At 36.7% G+C, this 14,661-nt stretch overlaps 1 protein-coding gene across 1 annotated transcript; it reads right to left on the reverse strand.

Annotated features, from left to right (window-relative positions):
• Positions 1-103: 103 nt before the first annotated feature.
• Positions 104-8,765, reverse strand: Cyp18a1 (Cytochrome P450 18a1). The gene is made up of 6 exons (XM_089634245.1): positions 8,088-8,765; positions 7,418-7,539; positions 7,038-7,262; positions 6,718-6,922; positions 6,328-6,592; positions 104-1,628 (listed from the first exon to the last, which is right to left on the reverse strand). Exons 1-6 carry the CDS (start codon positions 8,443-8,445, stop codon positions 1,214-1,216), a joined length of 1,590 nt encoding a protein of 529 aa, XP_089490371.1. The 5' UTR covers positions 8,446-8,765; the 3' UTR covers positions 104-1,213.
• Between the last annotated feature and the right edge of the window lie 5,896 nt (positions 8,766-14,661).

The raw sequence follows: 14,661 nt of genomic DNA on the forward strand, positions 1-14,661 counted from the left end.
TCCAAATTCGTAGTACGCATTTCATTACTTTTAGTTTATCATGTTGTGTGTCGTGTGTTAAGACTTAATTAATTACAACAAAAAGTAACGTTGGATATTTCAATCGTACGAAAATAATAATTACGCGTTTGGATTTCTTTAGTTCAATTTCACCCAGAAATAATAATTGTAAAATTCCTTAAAATATATTTAAGTACTTCAGATAGAAACAATGTTTATTTGAGCGAGTTGAGTTTATTGTTTGTTTGTTTGTTTACGGCAGAAGGAAGGTACGGAGCGGGTTGCCTGACTAAGGTGGCTCCCGCGCCTCTACTTATTCTATATAGTCCTTAAACTAATTAATTCTCTTAATTTTAATGAACACTTGTTTGCACAGCCACAAGACATAAACAAAACTGTATGTGACACGTCTTCAGTTAACGCCAACTGAACACAAGTCTTTTTGTTCGGGAAACGCAATAAGATGCACAGATCTTTTTATATTAGGTACTAAATGAACACATACATTACGTTTTTTTTAATGGTTATTAACTTTGTAATTCGTCGATACTTTTTCTATCATCATGAAGTTAACTCTAATCAGTCATCGTTGTATCGTTGAATTTAATCCAAATTTTGTAATTTGTAAAATTTGATGACACGATCGGGGAAAGTGTTTGTGCCGATGTTTAAACAAAATCCATGAAAGCCGAGCATTTCAGATTGTAATCGTGTTATCTAATTATCGTATTATCTAATTAAAAATTGTACGTCGTCTTTCTTAAATCTAGTAAAAATAAATAAAGAAAATCAAGATTCGTGTCTCTCTTTTACTGATTTGATTCATATGGCAAATTGTCTGTAATCGGTGCGTTTAATCCGTTTTGCATAGTTACACAACAGTCAATAGTCTCCGACGGAACGCACCGCAAACAGCTAAACTCTGTCGAGGATTTGAACAATAAATAGTCCTTAAAATATACCTAAGACATAATAGGAACGGTATTAGTGGTATACCGTGCTCTTGGCGGCTCTGATGGCTCTGTTTCACACCAACATCTAAACACGAATCCCGCAAAGTCGTCACACAGATTGAACACTGCTCGACTACGGCAATCAATAGCTTCTTCTAGTCTATTCTAAGAGTCCTCTACCGGGACTGGGCGTGGCGGGGTCTGTCTCCGCAACACCGACTCTCATTTCCCTCGGAGCGAGGTCCGCTAGGTCAGGGGGCTCAATGGGCTCCTACATTCCTCAGGAGGGCGCAGAAGGGAGGCGGCAGCACATAGTCCATCGGCCTCGGCGTCAGCTGGATCTTAAAGGAGTCGGGGATAAGGGCCGCGCCCGGATGTCCATTCAGCGTCGGGGGAGCTACTCCGTCCGGTAGGGTTACGTTGAAGGAATGGAGAATTGAAGAGAAGAATAGGAACAGTTCCATGCGGGCCATCACGTCTCCGAGGCACATGCGACGTCCGACTCCGAAGGGCATGAAGAACTCTGGTTTGTGGACCTTGCCGCTGGCGTCAATGAATCTTTTGGGCTCGAACTGCTCGGGCTTGTCCCAGAGGGTGGGGTCCATGTGGACGCTGTTGATCAGCGGGATTACTTGACATCCGGCAGGAATGCGGTATCCGCCAAGAGTTACTTCTCTGTGAACAAAACAATCTAAATTAGATACTATGTAATAATAACTACGCCACGACTTAAGGTCGGGCTTTTTTGTTGTAAGGTATACTTTTTATTTTTATTTATTTATTTATTAAACGCCATAAAAGGCTTTTACAGTAATGTGAAACATGGGATTATAAGTACACAGTTCAGGGCTGTCAGAGACTTGACAATTAGAAATAGCATTTTTGATTAAAATAATACATCCACAAGCAGTTTTTATTGATGCTATACATATACATTTCACATATATGTATATATGTGGAATGTATATGTATAGAACACCATATATATGTTACACATAAAGAAGAACACAACAGTCAGTATGATGCAGTACAAACAGACATTTAACATTTCACAAACATATCAATTACATTCATAACCAAGTATTTTTGCCTTGATGCAAGACGGTGAGGTTTTGAAAATATCAAAAAGGTCTGTATACGTGTTGGCAGTGCGGTGAAAACGCGCCAACGGTGAATGATACAAATAGTTAGTGCTATGATTGTCACTGTGGAAAAGATGGTGGAGTCGAGTTGATTTAACAGGGACACGAAAATTTATAACACTTAACATTTGAGGGCAGTCTATGAGATTGTTCAGTAATTTAAAAAGTATAAGAATGTCATTAATAGTTCGCCGGGTAGAAAGAAGTGGTAGATTTAGACCAGACATTAATGTATTATAGCAGATATCAATTACAGGCTGTCTCAATTTGAATTGAACGTATCGAAGAAATTTTCTTTGTACTTTCTCTAAGCGGTGTAAGTTACAGGTATAAATCGGAGACCATACAGGAGATGCATATTCTAGGTGCGATCTCACAAGAGAGCAGTAGAGTAATTTAATTGACTCAATGTTTTGAAAAGTCCTTGTGTTACGCATTACAAAACCTAGAATTTGCATGGCCTTATTGGAAATTGTTTCACAGTGACGATCAAAGGTAAGTTTTCTGTCAAAAATAACACCAAGGTCTTTGATAAATGGTACTAATGCAATTTCATTATTGTTAATTGAATACGATATGGTTATTGGAGTCCGTGAACGGTAAAAACACATGTGGAAACACTTTTTTACGTTTAGGAATAATTTGTTTATTTCACACCAGCTAGCAAGTCTATCTATATTATGCTGAAGGATAAGTGCATCATTTAAACATTTTATAATCTTAAAAAGCTTTAGGTCATCTGCAAATAGAATGAATTTGACATTTTCGAAACATAAAGATAAATCATTTATAAACAATACGAAGAGAAGTGGGCCCAGATGAGAGCCTTGAGGAACTCCAGATGTTACTTTAAATTTATATGAGACTTTATTATTTAATTTTACCATCAGTTCGCGGTTACAGAGGTAACTATTCAACCATTTTAGGAATGATCCATGTATACCAAGGGCTTGCAGTTTCGCGAGAAGGATATTAATATTTAACTTATCAAAGGCTTTTGAAAAGTCAGTATATATTGAATCTACTTGTGCACGAGACGTGAAAGCTTCACAGATATAGTGTTCATACAATAGAAGATTGGTTGTGGTAGACCGACCGGTCACAAAACCGTGCTGTTCTGGAGTAATAATATGCCTAAACTTAACAGCAATTTTATCTAAGACAATACTTTCAAACATTTTCGGGGTGGTAGACAGTATGCAAATTGGTCTATAATTTAAAACACAATTTTTATCACCTGATTTAAATACAGGTGTCAAGTGATTAAGTTTCCAAGGATCAGGATATATTCCAGTTTGAAGTGACAGATTGAATATGTGTTGAAGTGGAGCTGCTATAAACTGAGCGCATTCCTTTATGAATACCGGTGGAATTTTGTCAGAACCTGACCCCTTCTTACAATCTAGAGATCTGATCTTTGTATTAACATCATCCAGAGAAATGTGGCATGTTGATATGTCAGTTACATTGGTGTATTTAAATTCAGGTATAGTTACATTATCATTTTTCTGTTCATAAACACTTGAGAAATGATCAGCAAAGAGGTCAACTATTTCTTGATCACTGTCAGCATGTTTTCGCCCTGAATACATTGATCGAGGACAGCCGTTGTTGTCTTTAAGAGAATTCACATAATTCCAAAAATGTTTTGGATTTGACTTGATAGTCTGCTCTACATCTGTAATATAATCTGAATAGCATTTTTTAGATAGACTTTTACATTTATTTCGTAAAACAGAAAAAATTTTATAGCAGTCAGTGGAGTTATCGGATTTAAAGTTAATGTGGGCAATTTTTTTACATTGAATGAGTTTTTTTAGTTCAGTACTAACCCATTTTGGGTAACAGTCGTTACGTTTTACAATAGAAGTTGGTATGCAATTTTCAATAGTATCATAAAGGTTTGAGTTGAACACATTTGTTGCTTCTTCTACGTTTGTAGACATAAAAATGCGGGACCAATTGAGCGAAGAAAGATATAACCGCACTTGATTATAATCGGCTTTCTTGTAGTTTAGTTCGTGAACGGGAGGTTGGGGACTAAGGAGTTCAATGGGTGCCAAATAAATGGTCGCTTGTAAAGGGGGATGATGAGAGTCAATGGATACTATTGATTCACGCGATTCGCTGACATTACTATTATTTATGTTTGATATGACAAGGTCAAGAATTCTGTCATTTATATTTTTAACATGATTTAATTGTTTAAGGTTGAGAAAGTTGATGATATCAATGATTAATTGGGCTTTAGCAGAAATGGGATTTGAAGACTCGGTGGGTTGTACCCAGTTTACATTTGGGAGATTAAAATCCCCAAAAATTATTAATTTTGCATCAGGATATTTCAATTTCAAAGATTCAATTTCATCACAATGTTTACAATACACATCAGCACTAACTTGGGGGGGGATATACACACACACAATTATTATTTTTGTTGCTTTGAGTTTCACTAATATAGCTATTTGTTCAATGTTTTTATTTTTTAGTTTTAATAGTTTTGAATGGAACATCTTTCTGATCGATATTAAAACCCCGCCGCCAATAATATTTTCACGATCCAGCCGGTAAACATCGTAGTTGGTGAAGCCTAATTCAGGGGAAGATATATTTTCATGAAGCCAGGTTTCTGTTAGGCAGTACACATCGTTATTTATCGTTGGAATATTACACCTTAGGGTGTTGAGCTTGGTACGCAAACCTCTAACATTTTGGTAGTAAAATGTTAGTTTCGTGGGGAGTTTTTTGTATTTACAATAACAGGTTTATTGTTCTTATATTTGATTGTGAGACCTATTTCACCGTCTCGGGTTCTTTGGTCTAGGGTTAATCGTAAATTGGCGAGATAATTTCTTTGGGCTGGAGTTTGGTCGGAATAAATTTTAATGCCAGGGTACTCTGTTATGCTATTTTTTTTTCGCAAAATATCAATGGCTTGGGTGGGATTGTCAAGCATCACTTTTAGAGGTCTGGGTTTGTCCGTTTTTTTTATCCCCAGACGAAAGGTTGTGATGTTGGCCTTGGTGATGGTTGAGTTTATGGCCGTTAGTGTATTTGATATTTTTGTCGTGTCATCTGTAATTTTGTCAATTTGAGAGCAGGCCAAGCTTTCAGGAAAGTTGAAAATAATAATGTTTTTCGAACGTTTTTTCCTCTCCTCGAGCTCGTCAGCAGCTTCGCACATTGTTAAATTTGGTAAATATGAAGATTCATGTTGTGAGGTTGATTCTATCAATTTTGAGGAGACCATGTGTTCATATGACTTAACCTGTCCCTCGAGGATTCCAACTTTGACACCAACATCCAGCATGGTGCCAGAGAGGTTGGAAAGTTTGTTTAGTAATTTAGTCATCTGATCTTTAGTTAGTTTAAGTGCCGGATCAGTAATATTACTATATAAAGCACTAATTTCCTCCTTAGCCTTGTTGATATATGATAGTGCATCAGTGGTACTCATCTTGCAATTGGATTTTGAATATTAATAATTTATATAAGATGCAGTGACAACCCTGTTCATGCGTTGTCTATGACGAGAAGTGGGTGGGCGTTTCACTTGTACTCTTCGAAACTTTGATTGTATTAGTATTCTTCCTTCTAATCGGCTTTGTATGTGTGTGTCTAATGGAATCCAGTGACAGTTGAAATTTTAATTAATAATAAAGAATTACCGGTTAGGCAGCTGCAACTGTTGGTACACAATGTTAATTTTTGATTATGGTAAAGTACTCGTGGGTGAAAAACACTACTTTAAGCTCTTAATTTTAATATAATTATTAATTTGTGTGGAGCAAAAATTTACGTGTTGACTGTGACACTTAGTATTGTTACATCTCATACATTGTTAAAAGAACTTACGGAAACGATTAAGTAAAAAAATAACTTTGATATATAAGAAGACTGACGAGCCCGCCACTCAATTGACTCCTAAGCTGAAACCACTTTCTGCTAGTTGCCACTCTCGGCAGTTGTCAGTAAATTGACGTTTACGCTCGGGAGGCAATGACCCGTTGACACTTGTGGCCGGCGTGACGTCACGGCGGCCGGCCTCACAATGGCCGTTAGGCGCGCCCACACTACTCTCACTTTCGTTAACGGGTTCTAAGCTCCCGGCCGTGGCATGCCGCGGTAGGCCGCTACCCGCAACGCCCGCAACCTTTCACATCGCACACTCGATTTGCGGCTCATCTCAATTGCGGGCGGTAAACTAAATCTCAGTTGAAATGAAAACTTACTTTGTGGGAGTGTGTGTTGTAGCCAGGGGAACAATGCTGGACCTCCTGAGAGACTCTAGAATGGTGGTCTCGGTGACGGGAAGGTACTGGAGATCTTCGATAGAAGGAAGTCTGCCCCTTCCGATAACATTATCCAATTCCTCTTGCACCTTCTTCATCGCTTCGGGATTTCTTAGCATGAACACGAAAATCCACAACAACATGTTGCGAACAGTATCCATAGCGGCAGAGAAGAGATCTCCAATTATTTGTTTAATTTGTTGATCTGAAAAAAAGAATAAAATTAGTATACATGTATTTATTGTTCCATAGGTAGGGCAGTTTTTGATATTTGAGTCCAGATTAAAATATTTGATTAATCATAAAAATAAGCTTAAAGACAATATTTACCATGATCTTTGCCGTCAAACAGCTGTGCGTCTCTTCCTTCTTCTTTGGCCTTCTGAATTTCAAACAGATAGGAGTCGATGAGGTCACGGATATTGTTGGGGTCAAATGTGCTCCTATGTTCATCAATTATTTCCTGATAGAACTGGAACATATCATCGCGGTTTTTCATCATCTTATTCTTGGCCTCAGATTTACCCGGCAAATACTGCGGAGAAAGAAAAACCATAATAAGTATATTGCATAATACGATTTTAAGAATTAATCATTTTACCCGTGAAATGCATATAAATGTTTTAAAGCAGGAATTGTTTATTAATTACCTGGAAAGTAGGAATGTATTCAGATGTTGTCAGTTCCCCAAAGAGTTTCATTCCCTCAGCGATGAGGTCAGTAAACCTCTTGAAGCGAACATCGTCATTTGAGAAGCGAACTGACATCATCAGGTTACAGATGACATTGCTTATCGACACACTGAGTAAAGAACTGATGTCGGTGGCTACTCCCTTTGTGGCGTGTAGGTTGCTCAGTAGATCGTTTACTTCCAGCTGTAAAAAATATGAACAAATTAGCTTCTTGAAATAAATTGTTGTTTTCCACGAACATTTTTCTAGTCAAAGAAATAATTTAATCGAAAAGACAGTAAAGGAATTTGAGCTGACCATTATTCTATTTTAAAGACAGTAAATGAATTTGAACTGACCATTATTCTATTTTCCATCTTCTGCCTTCCGCTTCCCATCAAAGTCATGCCGAAATGACGAAGTTTCTCGTGAAGGAACTTGCGTTGCTCCTTCCATAAGACTCCCTTACTGTTCATGATACCTGTAATAAAACAAATCCATTGAAATCTTACGTATTTTTAAAAAAGCTCTTTTCTGAAAATACTGAAAAGCGCCGCGACGCCCTGAAACTTTCGTCGCGCGTCTGTCTCGCTACCGGGTGCGGTGGTGCTTGCAGTGGTGGGGAGTAGGATGGGCCTGCGCAGTCCCGCCCCGCGCACATGACACTACGTTTTGACAGGTGTCACAATAAGCGGTATGAGCAAAACAAAAAGTCACCCATTCATTACGGTGATGTACCGGTGAAGGCTGAATATATTCATGTTTGCGTTCATTGTTGCCAATTAGTTGGACGCTGTATCGAACTGATTATTCAACATTTTTTTCAAAAATATTTTTCACATTTTTTCTAGCACCGGGATTATAACAGTTCTCTAAAAAAAACTTTAAAAGAAACGATTTTTTTTCGCTTTTATTAGCATCACTTTTTCTAAAATTTAAAATTTTGCTATCTATATTTGCCTATTTTCTGTGGGAATGAAAGCTGTACAATTTGGAAAAAAAATGAGAATAACAGAAAGAAGTACTCACCGAAACCATCGAGAGCTTGCATGAGTGGCGTGTCGGGTCTGCTGGTGAACTCCTCGCGGCGAAAGGCGTCGCGGATGAGGCGATAGTCGCTGAGCACCACCATTAGTTGGTTGCCCAGACGAGCGGAGAAGACGGGCCCGTACTTGGCGGCCATGGACAGGAACTGGCTGTGCTTGGGTCCTAGCCCCATGAAGTAGAGGTAACCCGCCACGGGAAGCCCCCACGGCCCGGGCGGCAGGGAGCGCATGTCCCTCCAGCAGCGGAGGGCCCAGCGCCCCGCCAGCAGGGCTGCCACGAACACCAGCCACGTGCTCCAACCCAACCGGCAGACCCAAGTCAGGAGCGCCCACAGAAGCATTGTCACTTATCAAATCCGACAAAACTCCAAATTCTACTAAAATATCACTATTTTACAAAATGGTTCATAGAAAATTCTCTAAAATTATTAAGATTTACGTTTTTGTTCAAATAAAAAATTAAGAAAAAACGGTTATTTTATCGATGTAAAAATACAAATATAGTCTGTTTTCAAAACATTAGATTTGCGCAATTGGAGTCGGCGCGGTCACACAGTTAAACAACCTCGGTAACGTTCGCTCAGGTTGAGATCGTCAACTAAGACTGTGCCGGTGGACATGGCCTTGCGCGTTATATAGCCGGCACACTAGCGGTGGGAGGGGGGAGGGGCGTGTCCCTTCGGCAGTCCGCCCACCCCCTCCCCCTCTGCAACCGCAGTCCGAGCTTTCCCTCTCACGATACACCACACCACACTACACAGGAGCTTTTCATTTCAGGAAAACTTGCTTACATTTTATGCACTTTCTACATTTTCAGTATCATCAATATATTTGGTAAAATTAAAATCTTCTTTATTCTATGGCCCTGCATTTGTAAGACTCGGCCATTGGAAAGGTGATCGTTTGATGTTTACTTACATTAAATAATATATTTTTTAAATTCACATGTAGCTAACACTTTGTTTTTAATATATAAAACCAACCGGTTTCGGTTGATGCTAAACCTACATCAGGGTTATATAAAAACATATTAAATCAAAATCACAGTTACTGTGTATTTTGTTAAGATAGAAGAGGGAGAGAGAACGTCAACTATGGTAGGGGTACAACGGGTAGGTGTAAAATGCTGGGCAGTTATTAAATTTCAGCTTGTAGATGCCAGAATGGCTCCCATTATTATTTTTATCATTTGAATCGGTCAAAATTTTGCCTAGGTTTATTATTGGTATAGAAAGCGGCTTTCTACGCCAACTTTATTTATTTGTGGATTTTATTGACTTAGGTGTTGGGTATACTATTAAACAGGAATTTATTAGTAGATATAAATCATAGTTTTTTTTAAGGATTCTATCAATTCAGGTATGAGTAGGTATATTATACATAATTATTCATAAAGAGTGAATGCGCTTTGATAATAAACCATTCACAAATTTTCGAAATTAGTCGAGCTTATTTCGTGACCATGTCATATTATTATTAGTCCATCTTCCTCTATCCTTTCTAGTTTCTTTTCCCCCATTTCTTTCACGTCCCTCACGCCTCACCGGTTTCTGAATGTTTCAGCTATCTAATGAGATCTTAAATCGATTGAAAAAAATTCTTTATACTATTTCATAGCTATGTCAAATATATTATCTTGTAAATACATATTTATGACCTGGAATGTACGAGAAACACTTTAGAAATAAAGTATTTGAATGTATTATTCAAATTAATAATTATATATTTTTTGGCTTTTATTAGAGACAGATGACATTTTATAAATCCACAAAAACACAATCAAAATGTACTTACAAAGTCATATTGAAACAAAAAGTTTTATGATTTTTCAGGAATTATTATTGTCGTTGAAAGTTATCAAGTTCGTTTTTGACCTCTGGTTTTACCTACAATAATTAAATAAAAATGTGGTCACATATCATCGTAACTTTCTTCTGAACTTGCTGACTAAGGCATTTTTTTTTTTTTCGTAGGAAGCAATCACTTTGTGGTTAGACATTATATATAAAATTAAATAAAACACTTTGTTTACTATCCACGACTTTTTTATTATTACATCTACCGGTTTCGCTACAGTCGAGCTTCATCAGGATGTGAAATATAACTAAAAACTCTTTTTAGTTATATTTCACATCCCGATGAAGCTCGACTGTAGCGAAACCGGTAAATGTAGTAATGAAAAAGTCGTGGTTAATAAACAAAGTGTTTTTTTTTTAAATTAAACATTTTTATTTTATTTAAGGACTGTTAAGATGACGGTCAATTATATTTCAGTTTTAAAATCCAATAAAATTCACTGAAACATTTTTTTTTAAATTCACACCTTTTAGGCTATTACATAATAACACATTTTAAAATTTTAATGTTAATTTTTCGTCGTGCTTACAATAATTATTGTTGGTAGAAAATGTATTCACAATGAAATTCAAAGAATTTTAAAAAATGTACGTCAAAACCTCTTTAGATTTATTTTAATTTTGGGCAAATGAACAAAGAAATAAAGGTACTCTACAGTTGTAATCCATTAAACTTTACAACGAACTCCACAAAACCTAGAAGCATGAGGTAGCTGGAATCGAACTCATAACTTCCAGACTCAGAATCGAATGGTTCGGAGACTTAACTTAATTATTAAACACTTGTTGGAGTCACACTCTAATGTTGGAGTCAAATTAGAATGTTTAAAGTTTTTCACTTGGTATAAGAGTTCAATGACACCATGATTTAAATCATTTCATTCAAGCTTTTCTCCACTCAGCCAAGAAAGGCAAGTACACCGCACCTCACCAAAAGGTCCGGACTGGCACCACCTTGATCGGTACGATGAGGGCAGTACGAATAGTGTCTCTTTCTACCCGGCGGCCTTGAATGCCAGGCTACTTTCTATTTGTCCCGATGTCGCCAGGAAGGAGCACGTATTTAACAGTGAAATAAAAACAAACCAGTATAGATGTCATCCGGTCATTGAACCAGCTTTTCTTTTTACCTTGAATTTAAAATCTGAATACATTGGCCCAATTATAGAGATGCCGGTTAGCTTTTATTTAAACCCTTTCAGTCCGTAGAGTACTTACTTATAACGAATTGTACAGTAGGATCAATCTGTAGACGCTTTAGTAGATTATATTTTTTATGTATTTATTTATTTGCGTCAAGTGTTAGCAATAATAATATATTTTTTAAATATAACATTATTTCAAGATGACGCATATTTTATTTTTATAAAATTATGTATGTGTTACTACGTTCTGTCTGGTCCATATCAATTTCTAACCAGTAATTTTTTCTGTTCTAGTGGAACTAAAAATGTAGACTATATAATTATTGTTATAAAAGAATTCAGTTTAATTGATTCAGGAATTTATCAAATTTTCTTACATTCACATGAAATTACATTTTAACCACTTCATTTCTGCCAAAAACTGTAAGTACTAGTAAGATAGTTCTAGTTTTGCCGAGAGATGACAATTTGTAATTTCTTAGCCCGTTCATTTTTTTATTATGCAACCATATTTTTTGGTCCAAGACAATATGTGAATGATTTTGTATATTGTGGTGGTAGTGACAGTTATTTATTTGTTAAACTTTGTCTCACGTTATATTACGTGATCCTACGCACGACGTCACGACTGGTTAACTTCCTACTGCCCTACTGGTTAACTAGGTTGGAGTGAATACATTGTCATCACCAATGTCAAACATGGCCACTATCCATGGCTCTACCCGACGAACTTTCTTCTGGGCATGCTGGGACTTCACTCCCTGCAGCTCGGAAGGGAGGGGTATGCCGCTACCCACTCTTTCAGACTGCTGCGAGGCTATATTGAGAACTCAGCCATTTTGGAGCGCGTGAGTCTCTATGTTCCAGATGACTATCTTAGACAACGTCATCATAGATTATTCTATCTTCCTGCCTGCAGAACTAACCTGCCAATGGTTCTCCCGGTAGGGAGGAGTATATTGCTCCTGAACCAAATCTCCTCGGAGATTGATATATTTGGCGTCAGTGAGGAGAGATTCAGAAGGGAAATTCTTCTGATTCTTGAAAGAGTCTCTCCACATTGACGAGACCTTTCACCACTGATTTTTTTTTGGAAATTCCACATTTCTTGAAATTTCTTTTTCTATGTATAAATACTTAAAACCATCTTTTGTAAAATTTATATAACCTAATTTCTTATATGTATTAAATCCTAATTTGTAATTGTGTAAGAAATTAATAAAAAATTATTATTATTATTATTATCATCACAATTTTTTTTCAGTAAAAAACGTCTGGTATCAAAACCACGACTTCTTTGCCTAGCTTTAAAGCGTCTTACCTCTTTGCTACGAAAGTCATCGGTATGGACAATGTAGGAATAAGAAAAAGAGCCCATTGCATAGCCCAACGTGGGGAAAGCTATATAAAGTGGATAGGAGGGAAAGAAATGAAGAAGAGGAAGGTTGAAAGATTTGTTCACTTATTAATCTAGCTTGGTCCATTTCAAGCAACTTTTAGATTATGAATGTGGATCTCTCTGTACTGAAGTCGGATTTTGTCGGATGGCGTGGCGACGGTACATAGATAAGGAGCTTATAGTTCGAACGCCGAGCTAGGATTCATGGTCCCAGAAGAGCGATTCAGCTTTTACCTAAGGATAAGAAATTGTTCTTAAATTTAAAACTAACAATATTTTCGCTGTCATCCAAAAGTCGTTAGCAAATTTTAAGGTTATTGCCAATCTTGCTGTCATCAAAGAGAACTGGAATCACAGTTAACGTAAAAGTGGTTAATAATTTTAATGTTAAGGACAATTCCTTATCCTTAAGTGAATATTGAATCGCCCATCTGATTACTATAGTTACTGATAAGATAGATCAGTTTAGAAATGTATTATATATTTGCAGTATTAGCACAGCGCCGTTGAGGTGATTTTGCACAAAAACGGCTCCATATTAATCATCCAAATATTATTATTATTATTGCTATACACGGAGAAAGCTTACTGATATGAAATACTGTTAATTTATTAAAAATCTGGTCAAATTATTCGTTTCCCTGTTAAAAACGGCACTGAAGGCCTTCAACGAATGAATTGATAGAGTTCCTAACAAAATATCAGTCAATAGCGAATGTTTTATAAGGACGGCGGAACATGTGTTTATACCACAGACATAGGAATTAATAGACGAGAAGATAATGGCGAGGGGTAAAATCAACCGTTGAAGAACGAAGGGAGTGAAGCTGACTGTGATTCGTCAATAAATCAATCTGACAGTAAATAGGCATCTCGCATTATAATATCACCATTTACTTCTTAAAAGTAAAATCTGCTTTTGAATGAATAGACATTTTTACATGGGAGCGCAAATTACTCGCCACGTTATGAAAAAATTTGCGAAGTCCAAATTCGGCAAAAAAATTCGGTTTTATTTTCAGAGTCGAATATTTCGTTTAAGTATTTAGTTAAGACACTTTTATAAATGTTCATAATTTACTTCCCAGCAACCAACCAGCTTTGTGTTTCGCGTCCAGACGTTTCTCGATGTGATAGTAACAACTGATTCATATTATACGATGTGAATATGCTTAAAATAAAGTAAAATAATGCTTATATATGGAATGTAATACGACAATTGGGTTTATTCTCTTTTTCACATCTATTTTTACAAGTTTTCATAGTACAAGTCAACATTTCGCCGTGTTATTTCGTAAAATGAACCGATGATGCCTCGACCATAGTTCGCACAAGAATGATGACGTCACGTTTTCGAATTTCACTCGAGGCCATACGCGAGCCCAGCCGGCTCCAATGGAACCGGTATGGGGAGTGGGGATAATACGCTTTTAATCACTTAGGGCAGGTCTACTAATATTCATATGTCTATGGTTTATACAAATATTGATGTGTTCATAAATGCCGACATTGTCGCATTCTGTCGTGATATGTATTTGGAAAAGAACACTTGTTTTTCTTATTCTTCGATATATTCTGAATGACTAATATTTTACCTGGAAAGTAGCATGCTATCACTTTTTTAACAGCGTCGTTTTTCTCCGTACATACCAGAGTCGTATCGCTGGTGGAGGGCCACATTTCAGAATTGAAACGTTGCCTAAAATGACATTAGCCGTGTTTAATTTTAGCCGTTCCTGAGAAATATATTTTTACAACTAATGCATTAATAATATTTTTTACAATCAGTCATCTTATATGTAACCACCAAAACGTTCACGGAAAGCTAGGAGAGTTTGATAGACATGATATATAATTCAGAAGCCAAATACCTAATCATTCAATGAACATTTTATTATTATCTCTGGTTTGGTTTAAGTGGAAGTAAGTAATAAGTAAGTTATATTGCGCTATATTCTAAATAATAATGTTAATTACATTTATCATATCTTTCCACTAGGAAAATGCCGAAATAAATCCATATTTCGGTAACACATCTTGTGATTGGAAGAAACTTTACGGATTTGGTAGTGGAAAAGATAAGAAAATTTAATTTTGTGAGCCAACTGTTGCATTTAAGAATATTGCCATTCCAGAGGTCTACCATAATAATATTCG

The sequence above is a fragment of the Hesperophylax consimilis genome, chromosome 8, assembly GCF_061612785.1.
Source record: "Hesperophylax consimilis isolate HC1 chromosome 8, BYU_Hcon_1.0, whole genome shotgun sequence".
Taxonomy (NCBI): Eukaryota; Metazoa; Arthropoda; class Insecta; order Trichoptera; family Limnephilidae; genus Hesperophylax; species Hesperophylax consimilis.

What these genes read in the sequence shown, in the direction of transcription:
- Cyp18a1 (XM_089634245.1), bottom strand. Translation starts at nt 8,445, where the DNA reads ATGCTTCTGTGGGCGCTCCTGACTTGGGTCTGCCGGTTGGGTTGGAGC. An exon ending in AGATGGAAAATAGAATAATG is followed by an intron (nt 7,263 to 7,417) that starts GTCAGTTCAAAT and finishes TATTTTTTACAG; the next exon opens with CTGGAAGTAAACGATCTACT. An exon ending in ACAACACACACTCCCACAAA is followed by an intron (nt 1,629 to 6,327) that starts GTAAGTTTTCAT and finishes TTTTGTTCACAG; the next exon opens with AGAAGTAACTCTTGGCGGAT.